A 27,404-nucleotide genomic window follows, 5' to 3' on the forward strand; every position below is an offset into this window, starting at 1 on the left:
GCACCATTGAATCCATGGTGCTGTACATGAGAAGGGGTTCCATACAAATTACAGATATCACTTACAGTAAACAAACTAACAATGACAGACTGATACAGAGGGAAGAGGACCCTGCCCTTGTGGGCTTACATTCTACAGGATTATGGGGAAGGAGACAATAGGTTGAGGGTTCAGGTTGTCAGGTTCGTAATAGATCAGACCTAAAGTGTCAAAAAGGCATCTACAGAAGACCGTTCTGGGGATTGTGGGGAAAAGGAAAATGCCCAGGTCTGAGGATCCCCTTACATTAGGGACATTATTATCTCCACCTGCTGGAACTAATCCCCTGATGACTGGAGACATGGTAAAAAATAACCTGCAGCTCTTCCTGAACATCATACACTGGTCTTTATCTACATAAAATTTATCAGGGTGGGCCATTGCAGGTTGGGGGGAGACCAACTATACATTTATTATTATTATTATTATTATTATTATTATTATTTATTGTTATAGCACCATTTATTCCATGGCGCTTTACATGTGAGGAGGGGTATACATAATAAAAACAAGTACAATAATCTTAAACAATACAAGTCATAACTGGTACAGGAGTAGAGAGGACCCTGCCCGCGAAGGCTCACAATCTACAAGGGATGGGTGAGAATACAGTAGGTGAGGATAGAGCTGGTCATGCAGCGGTTTGGTCGATCGGTGGTTACTGCAGATTGTAGGCTTGTCGGAAGAGGTGGGTCTTCAGGCTCTTTTTGAAGGTTTCGATGGTAGGCGAGAGTCTGATGTGTTGTGTGTTGTGAATTAGACTTTTTGGCTCCCTCTTGTGGTCATTAGTGATATGACACTTTGATATTCCTTCCCTTGCTTGGTACCCACCTGGCCTCGTTAGTCCAGGGGTGTCGCTATTTGAACTTCCTGGATTTTCAGTCTGGTGCCTGGCATCGTTGTAATCAGATCCTTCTGTTTGCTCCATCTGCTGGTCCTGGTTCTTTGCAAAATTAAGCTAAGTCTTGCTTTCTTGTTTTTGGTTATTTTCTGTGCTCTTATTTTTGTCCAGCTTGTACTAAATGTGATTCCTTATATTGCTGGAAGCTCTAGGGGGTGGATGTTCTCCCCCCGTGCCGTTAGACGGTTCGGGGGTTCTTGAATATTCCACGTGGAGTTTTTGTGAGGGTTTTTGCTGACCATATAAGTCATCTTCCTATATTCTGCTATTAGTTAGCGGGCCTCTCTTTGCTAAAACCTAGTTCATTTCTTGCATTTGTCTTTTCTTCTTACCTCACCGTTATTATTTGTTGGGGGCTTGTATCCAACTTTTTGGGGTATTTCCTCTGGAGGCAAGAAAGGTCTTTCTTTTCCCTGCTAGGGTTAGTTAGTTCTCCGGCTGGCGCGAGACGTCTAGAATCAACGTAGGTACGTTCCCCGGCTGCTGTTATTTGTGTGCTAGGTTCAGGTATATGGTCAGCCCAGTTACCACTGCCCTATGAGCTGGGTTTTATGTTTGCAGACTTCGCTATTGTCTCTGAGACCCCCTGCCATTGGGGTCATAACAGTATGCCAGGCCATAAGTGAATATTTAATGCATTGCAGAAGTGGGATTATAAGAAAGGAAATTCTGAGTTTTTTTTTTTTTTTTTTTTCTTTCTTTCCTCCCCTTTATCTCAGAGTGGCTGAAGCCTTGCTGCAGACATGAATGTCCAGACCTTGATTACTAGTGTGGATCAGCTTGCTGCTCGTGTGCAGAGTATTCAAGATTTTGTTACTAGCAGTCCTATGTCAGAACCTAAAATACCAATTCCGGAACTGTTTTCTGGAGACCGATTTAAATTTAGAAATTTCAGGAATAATTGTAAATTGTTTCTATCTCTGAGACCTCGTTCGTCTGGAGACTCAGCTCAGCAAGTAAAAATTGTTATCTCTTTCTTACGGGGCGACCCTCAGGATTGGGCCTTCTCGTTAGCGTCAGGCGATCCGGCTTTGGCAGATGTTGATGCGTTTTTTCTGGCGCTTGGGTTGCTATACGAGGAGCCCAATCTTGAAATTCAGGCAGAAAAAGCTTTGCTGCCTATCTCTCAGGGCCAGGATGAAGCTGAAGTTTATTGCCAAAAATTTCGGAAATGGTCCGTGCTTACTCAGTGGAATGAGTGTGCTCTGGCCGCAAATTTCAGAAATGGCCTTTCTGAAGCCATTAAGAATGTGATGGTGGGTTTCTCCGTTCCTACAAGTCTGAATGATTCCATGGCGTTGGCTATTCAAATTGACCAGCGTTTACGGGAGCGCAAAGTCGCTAATCTTCTGGTGGTGTTGTCTGAACAGACACCTGAGTTAATGCAATGTGATAGAGTTCAGACTAGAATTGAACGGAAAAATCATAGACGTCAGAATGGGTTGTGTTTCTACTGTGGTGATTCTACACATGTTATATCAGCATGCTCTAAACGCTTAACAAAGGTGGTTAGTCCAGTCGCCATTGGTAATTTGCAACCTAAATTTATTTTGTCTGTGACTTTAATTTGCTCATTGTCTTCCTACCCTGTTATGGCGTTTGTGGATTCAGGTGCTGCCCTGAGTCTTATGGATCTGTCGTTTGCCAAGCGCTGTGGTTTTGTTCTGGAGCCTTTGGTTAATCCTATTCCTCTGAGAGGTATTGATGCTACGCCATTGGCGGAGAATAAGCCGCAGTTTTGGACACAGGTGACCATGTGCATGTGTCCTGATCATCGAGAGGTGATTCGTTTTCTTGTTTTGCATAAAATGCATGATTTGGTCGTTTTGGGTCTGCCATGGTTACAAACTCACAATCCAGTTTTGGATTGGAAGGCTATGTCTGTGTCAAGTTGGGGCTGTCAGGGAATTCATGCTGATTCCCCGCCGGTGTCTATTGCTTCCTCTACTCCTTCGGAAGTTCCTGAGTATTTGTCTGATTATCAGGATGTATTCAGCGAGTCCAGGTCCAGTGCTCTTCCTCCTCATAGGGACTGTGACTGCGCTATAGATTTGATTCCAGGTAGTAAGTTTCCTAAGGGAAGATTATTTAATCTGTCTGTACCTGAGCATACCGCAATGCGTTCGTATATTAAGGAGTCTCTGGAGAAGGGACATATTCGTCCATCCTCTTCCCCTCTTGGTGCGGGATTTTTCTTTGTGGCCAAGAAGGACGGATCTTTGAGACCTTGTATAGACTATCGATTTCCGAATAAAATCACTGTTAAATTTCAGTATCCTTTGCCTCTGTTGTCGGACTTGTTTGCCCGGATTAAGGGTGCCAAGTGGTTCACCAAGATAGACTTTCGTGGTGCGTACAACCTTGTGCGCATTAAGCAGGGAGATGAATGGAAAACTGCATTTAATACGCCCGAAGGTCATTTTGAGTACTTGGTGATGCCTTTTGGGCTCTCTAATGCTCCTTCAGTGTTTCAGTCCTTTATGCATGACATCTTCCGGAAGTATCTGGATAAATTTATGATTGTTTATCTGGATGATATTCTGTTTTTTTCTGATGATTGGGACTCCCATGTAAGGCAGGTCAGGATGGTGTTTCAGGTTTTGCGTGAGAATGCTTTGTTTATTAAGGGCTCAAAGTGTCTCTTTGGTGTGCAGAAGGTTCCCTTTTTGGGTTTTATCTTCTCCCCTTCTGCTGTGGAGATGGACCCAGTCAAGGTCCGAGCTATTCATGATTGGACTCAGCCCACGTCGGTTAAGAGTCTTCAGAAGTTCTTGGGTTTTGCTAACTTCTACCGTCGTTTTATCGCTAATTTTTCTAGCGTTGTTAAACCTTTGACGGATATGACCAAGAAAGGTTCTGATGTTGCTAACTGGGCTCCTGCAGCCGTGGAGGCTTTTCAGGAGCTGAAGCGCCGGTTTACTTCGGCGCCTGTTTTGTGTCAGCCCGATGTCTCGCTTCCCTTTCAGGTTGAAGTGGATGCTTCTGAGATCAGTGCAGGGGCCGTTTTGTCGCAGAGAAGCCCTGGTTGCTCAGTAATGAGACCATGTGCTTTTTTTTCTAGGAAATTTTCGCCTGCTGAGCGGAATTATGATGTTGGCACTCGGGAGTTGTTGGCCATGAAGTGGGCATTTGAGGAGTGGCGTCATTGGCTCGAGGGTGCTAAGCATCGTGTGGTGGTTTTGACTGATCACAAAAAACCTGATGTATCTCGAGTCTGCTAAACACCTGAATCCTAGACAGGCCCGTTGGTCATTATTTTTCTCCTGTTTTGACTTCGTGGTCTCGTACCTGCCTGGTTCAAAGAATGTTAAGGCTGATGCTCTTTCTAGGAGCTTTGTGCCTGACTCTCCTGGAGCCTCAGAGCCAGTTGGTATTCTTAAAGAGGGTGTAATCTTGTCGGCCATTTCTCCGGATTTGCGACGTGTGTTGCAGAGATTTCAGGCTGATAGACCTTACTCTTGTCCACCTGACAGACTGTTTGTTCCTGATAAATGGACCAGTAGAGTCATTTCCGAGGTTCACTCCTCGGTGTTGTCAGGGCATCCGGGTATTTTTGGCACCAGAGATTTGGTGGCTAGGTCCTTTTGGTGGCCTTCCTTGTCACGGGATGCGCGGTCATTTGTGCAGTCCTGTGGGACTTGTGCTCGGGCTAAGCCTTGCTGTTCTCGTGCCAGCGGGTTGCTTTTGCCCTTGCCTGTCCCAAAGAGGCCTTGGACACACATTTCCATGGATTTCATTTCGGATCTTCCAGTGTCTCGGGGCATGTCTGTCATCTGGGTGGTATGTGATCGCTTTTCCAAGATGGTCCATTTGGTGCCCTTGCCTAAGCTGCCTTCCTCTTCTGATCTGGTTCCGTTGTTCTTTCAGAATGTGGTTCGTTTGCACGGCATTCCTGAGAATATCGTGTCTGACAGAGGATCCCAGTTTGTTTCCAGGTTCTGGCGATCCTTTTGTGCTAAGATGGGCATTGATTTGTCGTTTTCATCTGCCTTTCATCCTCAGACTAATGGCCAAACTGAGTGAACAAATCAGACTCTAGAGGCTTATTTGAGATGTTTTGTTTCTGCAGATCAGGATGATTGGGTGACCTTCTTGCCGTTGGCTGAGTTTGCCCTTAATAATCGGGCTAGTTCCGCTACCTTGGTTTCGCCATTTTTCTGCAACTCTGGTTTCCATCCTTGTTTTTCCTCGGGACATGTAGAGCCGTCTGACTGTCCTGGGGTGGATTCTGTGGTGGATAGGTTGCAGTGGATTTGGGATCATGTGGTGGACAACTTGAAGTTGTCACAGGAGAAGGCTCAGCGTTTTGCCAACCGCCGCCGCGGTGTGGGTCCCCGACTTCGCGTTGGGGATTTGGTGTGGCTGTCTTCTCGCTTTGTTCCTATGAAGGTCTCCTCTCCTAAATTTAAGCCTCGCTTCATCGGTCCTTATAAGATTTTGGAAATTCTTAATCCAGTGTCCTTTCGCTTGGAACTTCCTGTGTCGTTTGCCATTCACAACGTGTTCCATAGGTCTTTGTTGCGGCGGTACGTTGTGCCTGTGGTTCCTTCTGTTGAGCCTCCTGCTCCGGTGTTGGTTGGGGGCGAGTTGGAGTACGTGGTGGAAAAGATCTTGGATTCTCGTCTCTCCAGGCGGAGGCTTCAGTATCTGGTCAAGTGGAAGGGCTATGGTCAGGAGGATAATTCCTGGTCGCCTCTGATGTGCATGCGGCCGATTTGGTTCGTGCCTTTCACGCTGCTCATCCTGATCGCCCTGGTGGTCTTGGTGAGGGTTCAGTGACCCCTCCTTAAGGGGGGGGTACTGTTGTGAATTAGACTTTTTGGCTCCCTCTTGTGGTCATTAGTGATATGACACTTTGATATTCCTTCCCTTGCTTGGTACCCACCTGGCCTCGTTAGTCCAGGGGTGTCGCTATTTGAACTTCCTGGATTTTCAGTCTGGTGCCTGGCATCGTTGTAATCAGATCCTTCTGTTTGCTCCATCTGCTGGTCCTGGTTCTTTGCAAAATTAAGCTAAGTCTTGCTTTCTTGTTTTTGGTTATTTTCTGTGCTCTTATTTTTGTCCAGCTTGTACTAAATGTGATTCCTTATATTGCTGGAAGCTCTAGGGGGCGGATGTTCTCCCCCCGTGCCGTTAGACGGTTCGGGGGTTCTTGAATATTCCACGTGGAGTTTTTGTGAGGGTTTTTGCTGACCATATAAGTCATCTTCCTATATTCTGCTATTAGTTAGCGGGCCTCTCTTTGCTAAAACCTAGTTCATTTCTTGCGTTTGTCTTTTCTTCTTACCTCACCGTTATTATTTGTTGGGGGCTTGTATCCAACTTTTTGGGGTATTTCCTCTGGAGGCAAGAAAGGTCTTTCTTTTCCCTGCTAGGGTTAGTTAGTTCTCCGGCTGGCGCGAGACGTCTAGAATCAACGTAGGTACGTTCCCCGGCTGCTGTTATTTGTGTGCTAGGTTCAGGTATATGGTCAGCCCAGTTACCACTGCCCTATGAGCTGGGTTTTATGTTTGCAGACTTCGCTATTGTCTCTGAGACCCCCTGCCATTGGGGTCATAACAGTTGTGGTAGAGGGTTCCACAGTAGAGGTGATACGCGAGAGAAATTTTGTATACGATTGTGGGAAGAGGAGATAAGAGGGGAGTAGAGAAGGAGATCTTGTGAGGATCGGAGGTTGCGTGTAGGTAAGTACCGGGAGACGAGGTTACAGATGTATGGAGGAGACAGGTTGTGGATGGCTTTGTACGTCATGGTTAGGGTTTTGTAGTGGAGTCTCTGGGCAATGGGGAGCCAGTGAAGGGATTGACAGAGGGGAGAGGCCGGGGAATAGTGGGGGGACAGGTGGATTAGTTGGGCAGCAGAGTTTAGAATAGATTGGAGGGGTGTGAGAGTGTTAGAGGGGAGGCCACAGAGCAGGAGGTTGCAGTAGTCAAGGCAAGAGATGATGAGGGCATGGACTAGGGTTTTTGCAGATTCTTGGTTGAGGAATGTACGGATTCGTAAAATATTTTTGAGTTGAAGTCGGCAGGAAGTGGAAAGGGCTTGGATATGTGGTTTGAAGGAGATATCAGCATCAAGGATTACCCCGAGGCAGCGAGCTTGTGGGACTGTGGAGAGTGGGCAGCCATGTACTGTAATGGATAGGTTCATTGGGGGGGTCGTGTGAGATGGGGGAAAGATGATGAATTCTGTTTTGTCCATGTTAAGTTTCAGAAATCTAGCGGAGAAGAAGGATGACAGAGTGGACAGACATTGAGGGATTCTGGTTAGTAGGGAGGTGATATCTGGTCCAGAGATGTAGGTCTGTGTGTCATCAGCATAGAGGTGATACTGAAAGCCATGAGATTCTATGAGCTGTCCCAGGCCAAAGGTGTAAATGGAGAAGAGCAGGGGCCCAAGGACTGAACCTTGTGGGACTCCAACAGATAGGGGGCGAGGTGAGGAGGTGGTGTGTGAGTGGGAGACGCTGAAGGTCCGGTCTGTTAGGTATGATGAGATCCAGGATAGGGCCAAGTCTGTGATGCCAAGGGATGAGAGGGACTGTAATAATAGGGAATGGTCCACTGTGTCAAAGGCAGCCGACATCAGAAGGTACTGACATCACAGCTACTGCCGGGAGTGGAGGGCTATAGGAAGTATTCATAAATTTAATTATCTTACCCTGCAACTGGAATTGTGATGATTCCAGACTCTGGCATTCCTTATCCAGATCCTGAGTCATCTATAGTCAGGTCACTGTCCAAGGTCAAAATGCCAGGAGGATAGCGGATAAAAACACAAGGGCTAAAGAAACGGGTGGTCAGAATGAGGTCCAAGGTCATTCAATGAAAGATCATAAAGCAAAACACTAGGCACTGAGATAACCAAATGTACTTAGCTGAAGCTACGTCTGACAGAGGTCTGGGACTAACAGCCCAGCTACGTAGTGGAGCAATCACCTGGGACAAGCCCCTGCACCAGAATGGACACTGAGCTGTCAAAGTAGTGACAGCTTCAGCACGCTCCTGTACCAGATTGGACGGCTGAGCCATCAGTAACTGCAACCCAGACACATGAAGGGGTGGAATTGTGACAATTTATATGTCTGATCTACAGACACCTGTTATACTGTATTCGTATCTCATGAAATAAAAACCAAGATTAATTGGGCAAATACTTTGGGACCCATCTCAGGTAAGTATATCCCCAAAATATCATACTGATTGTCACAACTATAAGTCACATATAGGGCATACAAAACACATTTTTAGTTGTTTGCCCACAGGTTCTATGTACCCTAAATGAAATGTACTGCAGAAGAGGCGAACCTTCTACACATGATATGAACTTGTCCATATGTACAGATGTTTTGGACAACAGTTTTGAATTTAATCCATCTAGTGATGAGAGTCACAGTTCAAAGAGATCCTATTACGCGTATTCTGGGATATGTGGATGAAACATTTGCAGATGAACAGGGGAAAGTAGTGATTGCAAGACTTCTTTATGACGTAAGGAAATTTATTGTCTCCCATTGGTTGTCAGAAAATCTACCCACATGCCGGGAGTTCATTAATAGTGATGAGCGAGTGTACTCGTTGCTCAGGTTTTCCCGAGCACACTCGGATGACGTCCGAGTATTTGTTAGTGTTCGGAGATTAAGTTTTCATCGCGGTAGCTGAATGATTTACAGCTACTAGACAGCTTGATTACATGTGAGGATTCCCTAGCAACCAGGCAACCCCCACATCTACTCAGCCTGGCTAATAGCTGTAAATCATTCAGTTGAGGAGATGAAAACGTATTCTCCGAACACTAACAAATACTCGGAGGTCACCCGAGCAACAAGTACCCTCACTCATCACTATTCATTAACAAGGTCAATTATATTATCCTTATGGAAACCGTGTGTACCGTAAATAAGTCATAAATATCTATGGGGTGTGTTTTTGGTTGACCCCAGAAAAATCTATAGGCCTTCAAACACACAGGATTATTGTAATGTTTGGTGAAATAGTATAGAGTATATCTCAGTCAGGATTAGGTATTTGAAATACAATTGTTTCTGTAATTTCCTACATTGATATTTTCACTGTGTATGCCGTAATTTTTTTCTTCCTTATTGAGATTTGTCATGCTTGTTTAATTGGGATAGGTGTGGGGGGATGAAGGCTGAATTTTTGTTTTCTCTTTGTGTTTTTGTTTTGCTGTATATTTTTGGAAACAATAAAAAATACAAAAAAGATATGTGAAAATTGCCTTGGCACCAAAAGGTAAAATGTGAACTTGAAAAATATGCAATGTATGCTTTTAATTTCTATTCTGCATTAAAAACTTGAAAATGTCAAATGTTGAAAAGTGTATGAAGCTTTGTTTCTACATTCTGTTTGGATACTTTACCTTCTCTTCCTATCCAAGCAAGCCCAAGGATCCCATTGTAATCTCTATTTGTCAACAAGTATGAGAGGCACACGTTATTCCAGTTGGCACTGGAGTGTAACATTAGAAGTTTTTCCGGTCCAATATAAGCTGAATGCATGCCACTGCCAGGCTGTTCCTCCTGAATTATCTGAAATAAAGTTAAGAATAAATCACTTATATAATATACTTTCACAGTGTAAAAATTGCAACCCAGCCTCTCAGTGCAAAGGCTTCCTGACTTCATCAAGTAGCTGCTTGCGAGTTCAATGTGAGAAACTGGCATGAGTCAATCGCATCAATACCCGGCACTGCTGCCGACTCTCGGGACCGGAGCGCTCAGTTGCATGTATTTCTATGCAGCCGCACGCTCCGGTCCCGAGTCCCGGTGGCAGTGCTGGGTATTGATGCGTGAGTTTCTCGCATTGAACTCGCAAGTGTGACCCTGGCCTAATGCTGTGGATTTGGCATTGTAGGATGTAGGAAGAGGCATGGTGGTAGCCTACGTAGGGAAGCCGTGCTTAAGTTACTTTCACAGATCCATATGAGTATTAACTTAAAAATAGACTGATTTTGTCCTTAGGTTTCATCTTTGTTTCATCCATTTTTTTCAGTGAAAAAGGCAAATTGTCAGATTTTTTTATCCACTGACTTTTTCCAATTAATTAGTTAAAAATGCATGAAAAATTAATGGAATGCTGAAGTATGTCTTCTGCATTTCATCCATTTTATAAGGATCCCCATAAACTTTAATGGCAAATCCACACAACAGATGAGAATAGGACATGTTCTGAAAGGACTGGAGACACAAATCCATTTAGATAAGGATGTGTGTATGGATTAATGAAATTATTGGTTGCTGTGCTCTCTGTTTTAAAAAAAAAAGCAGACAGAACAGCGTATGGGTGAATGCAGCTGTAGGCAAAGCCTCTAGTCCCTTGCAAACTTGTGGTTCATCCAACATTATCAAATAATTTAGTAATTGATTTGATATCAAGCAAAAATGGCAGTCGTAGAAACATAACTCCAAACTAAAATCTGTAATTGGGCCTCAAAACTATCATGGTCCTTTTATAACACTCATTAGCGCCTTAAAGGCTCAAGTACAGTTGCTATCTCTACAACCTCTTTAACTATGCCCATGGCCCATTGGATTTGCTTGAACATGATTAAATAGGGCTTGGAAAAAATATTTCATCATAGAAATCATCAGATGGCAATGTTTCCTACCTGGCAGCCGATGTCACAATTCCATAGCAATGGCTTTCTTGTAAGCAATGCACTAGCTATAGTAAATCTTGCTACAACTGACATTAACATTTTACAATACCATTACGCTAAGATTATTCTTTGTACATTTAGTTAGTATGATGATTATTGTTGTGAATTCCGTTCTGGAGCTCCCTCCTGTGGTTGCTAATGGTATTTTTGTGAGTTCTTCCCTTGAGCTCCCTCTGGTGGTTTCGAGTGGAACTGCTGCTCCTTTAGGTAGCTGTAGCAGCTGCCTTCACTGATCGCCTTGCCTGGGTTTGTTATTTAAACCTGCTCTGGGCTTTATACCTTATGGGGAAATATCTGCGCTGCAGGTTATTTGGATAGGGGGAGGGGCAGATTCAGAATAGCAAAAGTGGTAGGAGATAATACCAATATTTGTACAGAAAAATGCTTAATAATACATCATACACTTACTCTTCACTTGCTACAATGCAGCGATAATGGTGATCATGAGGCGTTTCAGAAAGGTCCTTTTAGCTTTAAAGTAACTCTATCAGGATGTCCGCGTTTTGCTTGAATAAATCTGTAGTTGCTCCAAGATGTAAAATACCAAGGTATAAACCTGTCCCGGCCGGTGACAGGCACCTGTATTATATTGTAGATAAAAATCCACTCACAAGACGATAGACCATAGACCAAAAGCTTTTTGGTCTATGGTGCGATCTGTACTCATCCTACAGCCGATCACGTGATACCCCACGTGCTTGTGACGTCACGCGAGGTCCTGCAGCCCTGCTGCACCTCGTCGGCAAACTGTTACTGGAAGCGCGCACTATCGTCTTGTGAGTGGATTTTTATCTACAATATAATACAGGTGCCTGTCACCGGCCGGGACAGGTTTATACCTTGGTATTTTACATCTTGGAGCAACTACAGATTAATTCAAGCAAAACGCGGACATCCTGATATCCTGTCATCTGGGTGGTTTGTGACCGGTTTTCTAAGATCGTCCGTTTGGTACCGTTGCCTAAGTTGCCTTCCTCCTCTGATTTGGTTCCATTATTTTTTCAGCATGTAGTTCGTTTGCATGGTATTCCGGAGAATATTGTGTCTGACAGAGGTTCCCAGTTCGTTTCTAGGTTTTGGCGGTCCTTTTGTGCTAGAATGGGCATTGATTTGTCTTTTTCTTCAGCATTCCATCCTCAGACAAATGGCCAAATGGAGCGAACCAATCAGACCTTGGAAACCTATTTGAGATGCTTCGTGTCTGCTGATCAGGATGATTGGGTGACCTTTTTGCCGTTGGCCGAGTTTGCCCTTAATAATCGGGCTAGTTCGGCTACCTTGGTTTCGCCTTTCTTTTGTAACTTTGGTTTTCATCCTCGTTTTTCTTCGGGGCAGCTTGAGCCTTCTGACTGTCCTGGTGTGGATTCTGTGGTGGACAGGTTGCAGCAAATTTGGACTCATGTGGTGGACAATTTGACGTTGTCTCAGGAAAAGGCTCAACGTTTTGCTAACCGTCGTCGGTGTGTTGGTCCCCGGCTTCGTGTTGGGGATTTCGTCTGGTTGTCTTCTCATCATGTTCCTATGAAGGTTTCTTCCCCTAAGTTCAAGCCTCGCTTTATTGGGCCTTATAAGATTTCTGAAATTATCAATCTGGTGTCTTTTCGTTTGGCCCTTCCAGCTTCTTTTTCCATTCATAATGTGTTCCATAGATCCTTGTTGCGGAGATATGTGGTACCTATGGTTCCCTCCGTTGATCCTCCTGCTCCGGTGTTGGTTGAGGGGGAATTGGAATATGTGGTGGAGAAGATTTTGGATTCTCATTTTTCAAGGCGGAAGCTTCAGTATCTGGTCAAGTGGAAGGGTTATGGCCAGGAGGATAATTCTTGGGTTGTTGCCTCCGATGTTCATGCTGCCGATTTGGTTCGTGCTTTCCATTTGGCTCATCCTGATCGGCCTGGGAGCTCTGGTGAGGGTTCGGTGACCCCTCCTCAAGGGGGGGGTACTGTTGTGAATTCCATTCTGGAGCTCCCTCCTGTGGTTGCTAATGGTATTTTTGTGAGTTCTGCCCTTGGGCTCCCTCTGGTGGTTTCGAGTGGAACTGCTGCTCCTTTAGGTAGCTGTAGCAGCTGCCTTCACTGATCGCCTTGCCTGGGTTTGTTATTTAAACCTGCTCTGGGCTTTAGTTCATGCCAGCTGTCAATGATCTTGGTTGGATTTGGTTCTCTCCTTGGAATTCTCATATGGCCTGTCCTTGTCAGCAAAAGATAAGTCTTTGCTAGTTCTTGTTTGTCCATTTGCTTTGGACTCTATTGCTCTGCAAATATGTCTCTTTTTATCCAGCTTGTTACTATGTCATATTCAGGCTAGCTGGATGCTCTGAGGAAGCAGATTTGCCCCTCCACACCGTGAGTCGGTGTGGAGTTCATTTTTGTAAACTCTGCGTGGATTTTGTAGTTTTTAATACTGACCGCACAGTATCCTTTTCTCTCTGTCTATCAAGTTTAGTATTGGCCTCCTTTGCTGAAATCTGATTTCATTTCTGTGTACGTCTTTTCCCTCTCCACTCACAGTCAATATTTGTGGGGGGCTATCTTTCCTTTTGGGGTTTTCTCTGAGGCAAGATAGCTTTCTATTTCCTTCTTTAGGGGTAGTTAGTTCTTAGGCTGTGAAGAGGTGTTTAGGGAGAGTCAGGAACATCCCACGGCTATTACTAGTGTTGTTGTTAGGATTAGGGACTGCGGTCAGTAGAGATACCACCTCCTCAGAGCTCGTCCCATGTTGCGTTTTAGCCACCAGGTCATATCAGTGTGGCCTCTTAACCACCAGGTCATAACAGATTATGAATGGACACTAGTGATGAGCGAGCGTGCTCCTTGCTTAGGTTTTCTCTGCCTCAGTTGCATGATTTACGGCTTCCAGATACGCTGAATACATGTGAGGAATGCCTGTTTGTTAGGGAATTCCCACATGTATTCAGCTTATCTGGAAGCTGTAAATCATGCAACTGAGGCGATGAAAACTATATGTCCGAGCAATAACAAATACTCGGAGGTGACCCGAGCGTGCTCCGGAAAACTCGAGCAACGAGTATACTCGCTCATCACTAATGGACACCTTTCAAAGCATTTTTTTTCTTAAGAACCTTTTCCCAGAGGTGTATGTAGGGATGGGGCAGCCAGGGCAAGTGCCCCGTGCGCAGCTGGCAGGGGGGCGCAGTCGGGCTGCCTAATACGGTGGTCTGAAGAATCACCCCTGGCGGCTGCATTCTGGACTAGAAGTCGGCAGTTCTCTGAACCAGCTGTCAAGCTGCAGCGCTCTGGCTCCCAGTATTCAATTGAACTCGCGTCATTCAGACGCGGGTACAATTGAAGCTCTGACCGCTGGGTCAGAGCGACGCCAGCAGTGTGATCATGGCAAAGTCAATTGTCTGCGCTCTTAGTGGTCCAGTGGTCCGGTGGTGTGCATGAAATCGTGGCTGTACAAGCCGACGTTGGTGTTTGAGTGGGAGGGCTGGCAGGTCTGTGCCCAAGAGAGGAAGCTTCTTCCGTTCACTAGCACCGTACAGTCAAACACAAGTCGTGTGCTAGCCATTCATTTCTTCTGCAGCAGCGTGATCATGTCATGTGATCACACTGCTGACGTCACTTGCTGGTGCCCAGAGGCGCAGTTTGGTGGTAAATGCTCCATGTTAGTAGAGCTGAAGTTACCGAAGATTGGGGGGTATTTACTGCTTGGGCAGGGGGTGTGATTACTATGTGTGTGGTAATTACTGTCTGTGTGTGTGTATTAACTGTGTGTTGGGGTATTTACTGTGTGGAGGTATTACTGTGTGTAGGGGTATTACTGTGTGTGTGTGTTTGTATTTACTGTGAGTGTTTATGGGTCGCCCGCCAGGGCCTGGGGTACTCGGCACCGGGTCGGATCACTATTAAAGTCACGGTGGCTGCGACCCGGTCCGTGCCCTGGGCGCTCAATTAAAGGGAAAGGTCTTTTAAGGGGAATTGTGAATAAAGGCTATTGTTCATGATGCCACCTGTGGTGTTCGGTCAGTGGGGACCGACGCCGCTTAAAGGGGTCCTCTGGGGTGATGGTATGGCACCTTGATGGTGATGCTTCCCACAGGTGAAGCGGGGTCCCCAGGGCTCCCAAGGTGTATGCCAAGGATGATGTGTGGCCGGTAAATAACAGAGGATTCAGGGTTGCAGTTTTTACCTGGTTTACTGATAGTAGCAGGCTACAGTCCAGGGTACCGGCAACAGGTACAGAAGGAATCCAGGCAGCCCAGAAACAAGTGGAAATCCCCTTGGCAGGTCAGGTTGGGAGCCTTCCACTTTGCGCTCACTATTAGTCCCTTGTTACCTGAAGTGTCCTCACAAGGTCCTCTTTCTTCCCTGTCCTGGGACAGTATCTGTATAGAAGGCAGCTTGAGCCGTTCCTTCTGGGGGTCTCTGCATGGTGACTCCAGGCTCCATAATGCTGCTGTACCACAGGTGTTGTACGGGCAGTTTAGGTATAGTCCTATGCCCTCCGGTTCTCTTGCTTGACTCGTCTCCCACGACCTCGGGCCCAATCGCAGCCTCCCTGAGCTCCTAATCTCTCCTCTGCTCCTTTCCTATCACTCGTCTGCACCAGACTATCTGACTCCTCCTTCAGACCAGGATCTTTATCCAGGGAAGCTGCCCTGAAACCGGGCTTAGAGCTCCCCCTCCTGGCCTGGATTCAGAAGGTGTTGTGTGTGTGGTTACCTGCCAAAAAAATCCCTCTTGTTTCCAGGCATAACACTACCCTCCCCGAGATGAAGGCAGCACTACTGTGGTACCCGATCTCCTGGGGTGCCACATTTATTTACTGTGTGTGTTGTGGTATGGCGAGTGGCCATGTGGTTAATGGGTAGCATGTATCACAGAGGTGGGTGACCCTGTGATGGAAGCCTGGGTTTATTTTGCTCAGAAAACCTACTGCTGAGTGTTACTATACATTGGGAAGACTTCCAGGTGACTTGGAGAGGTGGGTGGGACCAGTCTCCTACATACCACACCCAAGGGGGTGTGTCTGAACCCCCAAGATGGAGTCTGTGTGTTTGTGCACAGGCAGTGCTGGCTAGACTGAGCCAGAGAGAGGAGGCCTGTGGTATACCTCCGGAGAGGATGCCTCTGAGGATAAGAGGCATCCGGGAGCCTGTGCTGTTGTCACCGCATTAGGTTGACACTAATCCATGGGCACATCAAGGCTCAACGAGGATTGTGGGTACTGTACAGCTGAATGGTTGCCAGATGGTGCTTGGGGTGCTGAATGTTATCAAGTACCTGAGACTCGGTTTATGGTGTGTATTAATAAACCAAATGGACTGTTTAACCCTGAGTGTCCCAGCGTATGCTTCAACGACCAGCCAAGTGAGTTCCCCCATCCACAGAGAGTGGAGAATCGTCACAGTGTGTATTTACTCTGTGTGGGGAAATTAATGTGTGTGTGTAATTACTGCATGTCTGTATTTACTGTGTGTAGGGGTATTTACTGTGTGTGTACATTTACTGTGTGGGAGGGGTATTACTGAGTGGGAGGTATTACTGTGTGTATTTACTGTGTAAGGGGGGATTCCTGTGTGTGGAGGGTATTGTTGTGTATTTATTGTGTGTTGCGGGTATTACTGTGTCTATATACTCTGTGTTAGGGGGTATTACTGTGTGTGTGTATATACTGTGTGGGGGAATTACTGTGTGTTTGTAATTACTGCATGACTGTATTTACTGTGTGTGTAGGGGTATTTACTGTGTGTGTATATATACTGTATGGGAGGGGTATTACTGAGTGGGAGGTATTACTGTCTGTATTTACTGTGTAAGCTGGATTCCTGTGTGTGGAGGGTATTGCTGTGTGTGTATTTATTGTGTGTTGGGGTATTACTGTGTGGGCAGTATTACTGTGTGTATTTACTGTGTGAGGGGTATTACTTTGTGTGAATTTACTGTGGGGTGCATTACTGTGTGTGTGTATTTATTGTCAGGGGGATTACTGTGTGTGTGTTTGTGGGGGTAGTTACTGTTTGTGGGGGGTATTTCTGTGTGTGAGAGGTATTACTATGTGTGGGGTATTTACTGCTGTGGGGAGAGTATTTACTGTTTGGGGGGTATTTCTGTGTGTGGGGGGGCATTTAGTGTAATGGTGGCATTTAGTGAAACAGGTGTGGGGGAGACTTATTGTGATGTGGTATCTAGTGTATCGGGCTTGGGGGACATTTACTGTGATGGGGTAATGTGTGAGGACGGAGCCTCATGTGGTAATGTGTGGGGACGGAACCTCGTGTGGTAATGTGGGGGGACGCAGCCTTGTGTGGTAATGTGTGAGGACGGAGCCTCGTGTGGTAATGTGTGGGGACGGAGCCTTGTGTGGTAATGTGGGAGGCGGGATTATGTGGTAATGTGGTGGGGGGTGGGATTATGTGTGGTAATGTGGTGGGGGCGGGATTATCTGTGGTAATGTGGTTGGGGGCGGGATTATGTGTGATAGATTGTGGCCCGATTCTAATGCATCGGGTATTCTAGAATATGCATGTCCCCGTAGTATATGGACAATGATGATTCCAGAATTCGCGGCAGACTGTGCCCATCGCTGATTGGTCGAGGCAACCTTTATGACATCATCGTCGCCATGGCAACCATTATGACATCTACATCGATACTGTGCCCGTCGCTGATTGGTCGAGGCGAATTCGCGGCAGACTGTGCCCATCGCTGATTGGTCGAGGCAACCTTTATGACATCATCGTCGCCATGCTGTGCCCCTCGCTGATTGGTCGAGGCCTGGCGGCCTCGACCAATCAGAGACGCGGGATTTCCAGGACAGACAGACAGACAGACAGACGGAAAAACCCTCAGACAATTATATATATAGATGTGGTTGGGGGGCGGGATTATGTGTGATGTGGTGGGGGGGGCGGGATTATGTGTGGTGATGTGTTGGGGGGAGGGATTATGTGTGGTGATGTGTTTGGCGGGGCAGGATTAGGTGTGGTGATGTGTTGGGTGGGCGGGATTATGTGTGGTGATGTGTTGGGGGGTGGGATTATGTGTGGTGATGTGGTGGGCGGGCACGATTATGTGTGGTGATGTGGTGGGGGGCGGGATTATGTGTGGTGATGTGTTGGGGGTGGGATTATGTGTGGTGATGTGGTGGGGGCGGGATTACGTGTGGTGATGTGGTGGGGGTGGGATTATGTGTGGTGATGTGGTGGGGGGCGGAATTATGTGTGGTGATGTGGTGGGCAGGCGGGATTATGTGTGGTGATGTGGTGGGGGGGCGGAATTATGTGTGGTGATGTGTTGGGGGTGGGATTATGTGTGGTTATGTGGTGGGGGCGGGATTATGTGTGGTGATGTGGTGGGGGGGCGGGATTATGTGTGGTGATGTGTTGGGGGGTGGGATTATCTGTGGTGACGTGGTGGGGCGACTTCATCGAAGGTCCTTCACGCGCTCATTCTTAGGAACGGAGGCTGCCGGTTGCAGCGGTTACAACCAGGGCGCGTCCGAGGGTGAGTATATCCCTATTTTTTATTTTTATTCTTTATTGTACACATGAATATGGATCCCAGGGCCTGAAGAAGAGTTTCCTCTCCTTCAGACCCTGGGAACCATCCAGGATCACTTCCGATATTTGTGTCCCATTGACTTGTATTGGTATCGGGTATCGGTATCGGCGATATCCAATATTTTTCGGATATCAGCCGATACTATCCGATACCGATACTTTCAAATATCGGAAGGTATCGCTCAACACTACTTGTTACCTATATAAAAGACACCTCTCCACACATTCGATCACACTCCAATCTCTACATTGTGGCCAAGACCAAACAGCTGTCTAAGGACACCAGGGACAAAAAAGTAGGCCTGCACAAGGCTGGGATGGGCTATAGGACGATAGGCACGCAGCTTGGTGAGAATGCAACAACTGTTGGCACAATTATTAGAAAATGGAAGAAACACAACATGACTGTCAATCTTCCTCGGTCTGGGGTCAATGCAAGGTCTCGCCTCGTGAGGTAAGGATGATTCTAAGAAAGGTCAGGAATCAACCCAGAACTACATGGGAGGACCTGGTCAATTACCTAAAGAGAGCTGGGACCACAGTCTCAAACATTACCATTAGTAACACAGTACACCGTCATGGATTAAAATCCTGCAGGGCACGCAAGGTCCCCCTGCTCACACCAGCACATGTCCAAACCCATTTGAAGTTCACCAATGACCATGTAGATGATCCAGAGAAGACACGAGAGAAGGTTATGTGGTCAGATGAGACGAAAATAGAACTTTTTGGTATCAACTCCACTCGCTGTGTTTAGAGGAAGAAAGAAGGATGAGTACAACCCAAAGAACATTGTCCCAACTGTGAAGCATGGTGGGGGAAACATCATACTTTGGGGGTACTTTTCTGCAAAAGGGGACTACTGCACCGTTATGAAGGGAGGATTGATAGAGTCATGTATCGTGAGATTTTGGCCAACAACCTCCTTCCCTTAGTAAGAACAGTGAAGATGGGTCATGGCTGGGTCTTCCAGCATGGCAATGATGACACAAAACACAAAGCCAGAGCAACTAAGGAGTGGCTCCGTAACAAGCATTTCAAGGTCCTAAAGTGACCTAGACAGTCTCCAGAATCAAATGTAATAGAAAATCTTTGGCTGTAGCTGAAAGTCAATGTTGCCAAGTGACAGCACGGAAACGTGAAAAATCTGGAGAAGATCTGTATGGAGGAGTGGGCCAAAATCCCTGTTGCAGTGTGTGTATACTTGGTTAAGAACTACAGGAAATGTCTGACCTCTGTAATTGCAAACAAAGGTTTCTGTACCAAATATTAAGTTCTGTTTTCTATTGTGTCAAACACTTACTTCATGCAATAAAATGCAAATTTATTATGTAAAAATCATACAATGTTATGTTTGTTTTTTTTCAGATTCAGTCTCTCACAGTTGAAGTGTACCTGCCATAAAAATTACAGACCTCTCCATTCTTTGTAGGTGGGAAAACTCGGAAATCAGCAGTGTATCAAATACTTATTTTCCCCACTGTATGTATCACGTGATAATAGACTGCAGAGTATGTTGACAGTGAATCTTTCATAAGGGTTTATAGCATTAATCTATAATCTCTTGCACTATTTTCTATGCTAATTTATGAATACATTTAAGTTGAACTTTGATTTGGTCATCAGGCAGCTTGGACGAATTCAATACAAGACCAATAAGGTTTACAAACCTTGTTGTTACAACATGCTCACTCTTGTTTTACTGCTAACTCAGCCAGCTATGTACTGTAATATCCAGAGACGGAAAAAGCCAAAAGGTCAAACATTTTTAAGAAACCATACTGCAAAAAAATACTTTACAGAAAAAAAATTACATACATTTTAGAAAAAAACATAAAAAAATTTCCCCAAATAGTCCACACCCTATAACCTAACTAAACCACAGTTTATAACAATATAACTATGCTATTACTATTTATTTAAAACCAACCCTTATTTCATGAAAAAAAGATGTGAAAATCATAATTTAACAAAATTATATACAAGCTACAGTATTAATGACATGGTATATAATGTACAATGATATAATTTCTATCAATTTACATTAAACTTTTTTCAATAAAAGTCGTAACCACTTATTTATCAATCCATACTTACATTTAACACCTTTACTTTAAAGTTAATATTTCTGATGCCATTAAAGTTTACTTGCTCATATACTGAATTTACTGATCGCATGTATCCAGCAATCTAAAAAATACATAGAAATAAGGAGAAACAAAAATTCCACCTGTCAGACTCAGTACAGAATAAAGAATTAAACATCACTGTGAAGAGCATGAGAGAACATTTTCTTACCAAATATGCTACTGAAGGGATTTTTTTGGAAAAAACTTTTCCCTCTCTATTGATTTCCACTATGTTAAAATAATAAACTCATATGTTAATCACTCTTCTAAGTCAACTTCTTCTCCTGCAGCCAATCACTAGGTTCAGCAGCTCTCCCAGTGATTGGCTACAGTGGTCTCCTGAGTTGGTGCCGTGGTGTCACCATCACAGCTTGACAACAAAGACCATGGCAGTAGCAAAGATGCTGTGCTGGACCTGAGGAAGATGAGTAACCCATGACCTTAATTTTGAAACTAATTTTACCACTTGCTGATGTAGGGGGTATGGTAAAATGTGTTACTGCCTTTGCCTTTCCCTCTTTCCCGATGCCATATGCTATTAGTGTTTGTGCATAGATTAACATATGTTGATATTGCTACATGATTTAAGTGTACTATCACCTCGTATATAATGGTACTGCTACACAATCAGGTGTATTACCGTATTTTGTTCACTATATATACAGTATATATATATATATAATGCTATGTATATATTTGCTATTGGGTAGATCTGTTAAATAGTGAAAGTGTAGTACTAAAGTTTGCCCACAAGATGGAGTATCGTCTTAGAATAGTGTACCCATACCCAAGAAATATTGTTTCTTCTTGCGGAGATTGACATGCTAAGCATGCCGAGGTGAGGAGACTTAAAGCTGCAATGCTCCTCTGGGAAATATGCTAATTATGCAAATTGTCTCTTCAGAGAGGAAGAGAACTCGAACTCTAGTGCCACCTATTGGAAGGTAAAAAACCTACAAGTCAATGTTGACCCTTTAACTCCTTAAGCCCCGAGGGTGGTTTGCATGATAATGACCGAATTCCGGTGATGACTGTTTTCTCCTGACATATTGTACTTCATGATAGTTGTAAAATTTCTTTGATATTACCTGCGCTTATTTGTGAAAAAAACGGAAATTTGGCGAAAATTTCGCAATTTTCCAACTTTGAATTTTTATGCCCTTAAATCACAGAGATATGCCACACAAAATACTTAAGAAGTAACATTTCCCACATGTCTACTTTATATCAGTACAATTTTGGAACTTTTTTTTTTTTTGTTAGGGAGTTATAAGGGTTAAAATTTGACCAGCAATTTCTCATTTTTACAACACCATTGTTTTTTAGGGACCACATCACATTTGAAGTCATTTTGAGGGGTCTATATGATAGAAAATAACCAAGTGTGACACCATTCTAAAAACTGCACACCTCAAGGTGCTCAAAATCACATTCAAGAAGTTTATTAACCCTTCTGGTGCTTCACAGGAATTTTTGGAATGTTTAAAAAAAAATTAACATTTAATTTTTTTTCACAAAAAATTTATTTCAGCTCCAATTTGTTTTATTTTACCAAGGGTAACAGGAGAAAATGGATCACAAAAGTTGTTGTACAATTTGTCCTGAGTACCCTGATACCCCATATGTGGGGGTAAACCACTGTTTGGGCAGAGCTCGGAAGGGAAGGAGCGCTATTTAACTTTTCAATGCAAAATTGGCAAAAACTGAGATGGGACGCCATGTTGCGTTTGGAGAGCCACTAATGTGCCTAAACATTGAAACCCCCCACAAGTGACACCATTTTGGAAAGTAAACCCCCTAAGGAACTTATCTAGATGTGTGGTGAGCACTTTGACCCACCAAGTGCTTCACAGAAGTTTATAATGTCTAGCCCTAAAAATAAAAAATAATATTTTTTCACAAAAATAAACTTTTCGCCTCCAATTTTTTATTTTCCCAAGGTTATAAGAAGAAATTGTACCCCAAACATTGTTGCGCAGTTTGTCCTGAGTACGCTGATATACCATATGTGGGGGTAAACCACTGTTTGGGTGCATGGCAGAGCTCAGAAGGGAAGGAGCACCGTTTGACTGTTCAATGCAAAATTGGTTGGAATTGAGAAGGGACGCCATGTTGCATTGGGGAGCCCCTGATGTGTCTAAACATTGAAACCCCCCACAAGTGACACCATTTTAGAAAGTAAACCCCCTAAGGAACGTATCTAGATGTGTTGTGAGAGCTTTGAACCCCCAAGTGTTTCACTAGAGTTTATGACGCAGAGCCATGAAAATAAAAATTATTTTTTCTTTCCACAAAAATTATTTTTTAGCCCCCAAATTTTTATTTTCCCAAGGGTAACAAGAGAAATTGGATGCCAGAAGTTGTTGTCCAATTTGTCCTGAGTACGCTGATACCCCATATGTTGGGGTAAACCCCTGTTTGGGCGCACGGGAGAGCTCGGAAGGGAAGGAGCACTGTTTTACTTTTTCAACGTAGAATTGGCTGGAATTGAGATCGGATGCCATGTCGCGTTTGGAGAGCCCTGATGTGCCTAAACAGTGGAAACCCCCAATTCTAACTGAAACCCTAACCCTAACACACCCCTAACCCTAATCGCAACCACACCCCTAACCCCAACTCCAACACACCCCTAACCCTAAACCCAACCATAACCCTAACCACACCCCTAACCCTGACACACCCCTAACCCTAATTCCAACCGTAAATGTAATCCAAACCATAAGCCTAACACTAGCCCTAACCCTAGCCCTAGCCCTAACCCTAGCCCTAACACTAACCCTAACCCTAGCCCTAACCCTAGCCCTAACCCTAGCCCTAATGAGAAAATGGAAATAAATACTTTTTTTAATTTTTTTATTTTTCCCTAACTAAGGGGGTGATGAAGGGGGGTTTGCTTAACTTTTATAGCGGGTTTTTTAGCTGATTTTTATGATTGGCAGCCGTCACACACTAAAAGACGCTTTTTATTGCAAAAAATATTTTTTGGCGTTACCACATTTTGAGACCTATAATTTTTCCATATTTTAGTCCACAGAGTCATGTGAGGTCTTGTTTTTTGCGGGACGAGTTGACTTTTTTATTGGTAACATTTTGAGCATGTGACATTTTTTGATCGCTTTTTATTCTGATTTTTAGGAGGCAGTATTACCAAAAAACAGCTATTCATGAATCTCTTTTGGGGGGGGCGTTTATACCGTTCCGCGTTTGGTAAAATGGATAAAGCAGTTTTATTCTTCGGGTCAGTACGATTACAGCGATACCTCATTTATATCATTTTTTATGTTTTGGCTCTTTTATACGATAAAAACTATTTTATAGAAAAAATAATTATTTTTGCATTGCTTTATTCTGAGGACTATAACTTTTTTATTTTTTTGCTGATGACGCTGTATGGCGGCTCTTTTTTGCGAGACAAGATGAAGTTTTCAGTGGTACCATGGTTATTGTTATCCTTCTTTTTGATCACGTGCTATTCCACTTTTTGTTCGGCGGTATGATAATAAAGCGTTGTTTTTTGCCTCATTTTTTTTAAGGTGTTCACTGAAGGGGTTAACTAGTGGGACAGTTTTATAGGTCGGGTCATTACGGACGCGGCGATACTAAATGTGTACTTTTATTGTTTTTTTTATTTAGATAAAGGAATGTATTTATTGGAGCAATATTTTTTTTTATTATTATTTATTTAGGAATTTTTTTTTTTTTTTACACATCTGAATATTTTTATTTTTATTTTATAACATTGCCCCAGGGGGGGCATCATGTTATAGTGACGGATCGCTGATCTGACACTTTGCTGTGCACTGTGTCAGATCAGCGATCACACAGGCACAGCAGGGAGGCTTACCAGCACCTGCTCTGAGCAGGCGCTTGTAAGCCACCTCCCTGCAGGACCCGGAAGTAGCCCCGCGGCCATTTTGGATCTGGGGCCTGCAGGGAGGAGACGCTCGGTACAAGGTGAGAACATCGCCTTGTACCGAGGGTCTCCGGGAAGCCAGCAGGGAGCCCCTTTCCTGCGCGATGCTTCCCTATGCCCCCGAAACGCTGCAATCATGTTTGATCTAATTAAATCCCATAATGAAAACAATAATCCTCCTGTATCAGTTCATCTCCATGTGGAGGAACTGTTGATATAGGAGTTACAATACCAATATAGGACACTCCAACAACAATGCATTATACTCATAGAGAAAAGGGAGTCCGAGTCCAGGATAATATAAAAAAAATCAATTTTATTTGTAACAAGTATCAATTCATAACATCTTATATCAAATACATTACAGGTTTTAACATGCTCAGCAAGGGAACAACAGGTACCAGACCTGTGTGACCTACCACATACTGCTAAGTATATGTAGTAAAGTGCTCTGTGCCTACATCAGAATATCAAGGGGAACAGGACCCACCTAGGACCTAGTAATCACAAATGTCTCATGTCACTTAACCCTTAAGGGGTGTCTCCTTTAATAAATTAACCCACCATTAATAAGAAGCCCCAGGTATGGTTCCTTACCCATGTGGCAGATGCGGGATGGTCACACAATACAGCCCCAACGCGCGTTTCGCGTCGGCTTCGTCAGGGGCTGTACTAAATGTACTAAAAATACCTAGACACTTCAAGGTCCACCATAACTGTGAGAGTGATGGATTATGGGTCAAGGGTATTGATACCATAGATCTGGGAATTCGTGGCGGAAAAATTTCCCAACGTTTGGCACAGTTAGAGGCAAGGTGGATTTGGACCCTCAGTACGGTACATCCACGTGGTCTGAATGAGCACCTTAATTTTGCATGCTTTTTGTGATCACCGTCCGCTGCACTTTTTGTATTTGCCACCGTAACTGCCGTGGTTTTTAATCTATATATTTATATTGTTGTCATTTTCTTTTATTTATTTTAGGTTTAGTTATCGTTTCACTTTATTTTGTGTTTCCTGGATGTCTTGGAGGTACGGATATTTAACCCCTTACTGACCTCGGACGGGATAGTACGTCCGAGGACAGCTCCCCTGCTTTGATGCAGGGCTCCGCGGTGAGCCCGCATCAAAGCCGGGACATGTCAGCTGTTTTGAACAGCTGACATGTGCCCGCAATAGCGGCGGGTGAAATCGCGATTCACCCGCCGCTATTAACTAGTTAAATGCCACTGTCAAACGCAGACAGCGGCATTTAACTACCGCATCTGGCCGGGCGGCCGGAAATGACGTCATCGCCGACCCCCGTCACATGATCGGAGGTCGGCGATGCTTTAGAATGGTAACCATAGAGATCCTTGAGACCTCTATGGTTACTGATCTCCGGCAGCTGTGAGTGCCACCCTGTGGTTGGCGCTCACAGCACACCTGAATTTCTGCTACATAGCAGCGATCTGATGATCGCTGTTATGTAGCAGAGCCGATCGTGCTGTGCCTGCTTCTAGCCTCCCATGGAGGCTATTGAAGCATGGCAAAAGTTAAAAAAAAAAGTTTAAAAAAATGTGAAAAAAATAAAAAAAATATAAAAGTTTAAATCACCCCCTTTTCGCCCCAATCAAAATAAATCAATAAAAAAAAAATCAAACCTACACATATTTGGTATCGCCGCGTTCAGAATCGCCCGATCTATCAATAAAAAAAGCATTAACCTGATTGCTAAATGGCGTAACGAGAAAAAAATTTGAAACGCCAGAATTACGTTTTTTTGGTCGCCGCGACATTGCATTGAAATGCAATAAAGGGCGATCAAAAGAACGTATCTGCACCAAAATGGTATCATTAAAAACGCCAGCTCGGCACGCAAAAAATAAGCCCTCACCTGACCCCAGATCACGAAAAATGGAGACGCTATGAGTATCGGAAAATGGCGCATTTTTTTTTTTTTTTTGCAAAGTTTGGAATTTTTTTTCACCACTTAGGTGAAAAATAACCTAGTCATGTTAGGTGTCTATGAACTCGTAATGACCTGGAGAATCATAATGGCAGGTCAGTTTTAGCATTTAGTGAACCTAGCAAAAAAGCCAAACAAAAAACAAGTGTGGGACTGCACTTCTTTTGCAATTTCATCGAACTTGGAATTTTTTCCCGTTTTCTAGTACACGATATGGTAAAACCAATGATGTCGTTCAAAAGTACAACTCGTCCCGCAAAAAATAAGCCCTCACATGGCCAAATTGACAGAAAAATAAAAAAGTTATGGCGCTGGGAAGGAGGGGAGTGAAAAACGAACACGGGAAAACGGAAAATCCCAAGGTCATGAAGGGGTTAAAGAAGGGGATTATCTTTTTACTCTCGGCTGCATTCTCTGCCACCCAGCTGGTGAACAAGATGGGATATGGACCAGTATATCGTGCTGCCTTTTATTCTAACTTTGACGACTTGACGAGCTTCATCACGTGTTTATGTCATCCTCTTATGAAGAGTTATAACGGGGACGTCTCTGTGACAATTTAAGTGATGACAATTTGAAAGGACATTGGTTATGGTTTATTAGTAATGTCACAATTTGCTATATTGGACTATTAAGCTCTACCAAAATGGACATTTCCTCATTATATGTGCAAGATTGACGATGCTTTTGATACGCATGCAGTATAATTGGTCTATTTATTATACTAACTGGCTATTAATTGGTCATTTATGTATGCCATGACATTTAGTACTACTTATATATACGTGTCCCAGTGTTCACTTGCTGTTGTGTGGCATACTGTTATTCAGTACCTGTAGATCAATATATAGCTGTTCTCTCTTCCCCTTGTCTATTTGTATGTTAACACTATACTGTTTTGTTTGCCCACTTTTGTTTCCCTTTTCCAAAATGGTGCCTGACTGCCTGAATGCCCACTGCGCATGCGCAGAATCTTCTCCGCCCTGCTCAGCGTCTGTGCTTGCTGCACGTCTGTCACCAGACTACACGGAGCCCCGTGTTTTGTCTGTTGGTCAGCGGAGCGCGGCACATGCGCCGGACACTAGGGGAGGATGGGCGCATAGCTGTGGACTTTTATTGTTAATTCCTTTGATTCTATAAGCGCTATGGGCAGTGAGCCCATACTGGTACATTGTGTATCAGCTCCCTATCTTTGACAAAGGTTCAAGACCTGAACCCACATCTTTGAAGGCAGATGATGGCTATATTATTTATAATCATTTACAGCGTCA

At 44.2% G+C, this 27,404-nt stretch overlaps 1 protein-coding gene across 1 annotated transcript in view; it reads right to left on the reverse strand.

The window, feature by feature from the left end:
• LOC143784099 (disintegrin and metalloproteinase domain-containing protein 10-like) overlaps window positions 1-27,404 on the reverse strand; it is a 276,865-nt gene that overhangs the window by 158,236 nt on the left and 91,225 nt on the right. Inside the window, exons 7-8 of the mRNA XM_077271955.1 lie at window positions 20,241-20,333; window positions 9,320-9,488 (exon numbers count right to left, since the gene is read on the reverse strand). Of these exons, the coding sequence (XP_077128070.1) occupies window positions 9,320-9,488; window positions 20,241-20,333 (262 nt within the window). The remainder of the gene's footprint in view (window positions 1-9,319; window positions 9,489-20,240; window positions 20,334-27,404) is intronic.

This window comes from Ranitomeya variabilis, chromosome 1 (assembly GCF_051348905.1).
Source record: "Ranitomeya variabilis isolate aRanVar5 chromosome 1, aRanVar5.hap1, whole genome shotgun sequence".
NCBI classification, from domain to species: Eukaryota; Metazoa; Chordata; class Amphibia; order Anura; family Dendrobatidae; genus Ranitomeya; species Ranitomeya variabilis.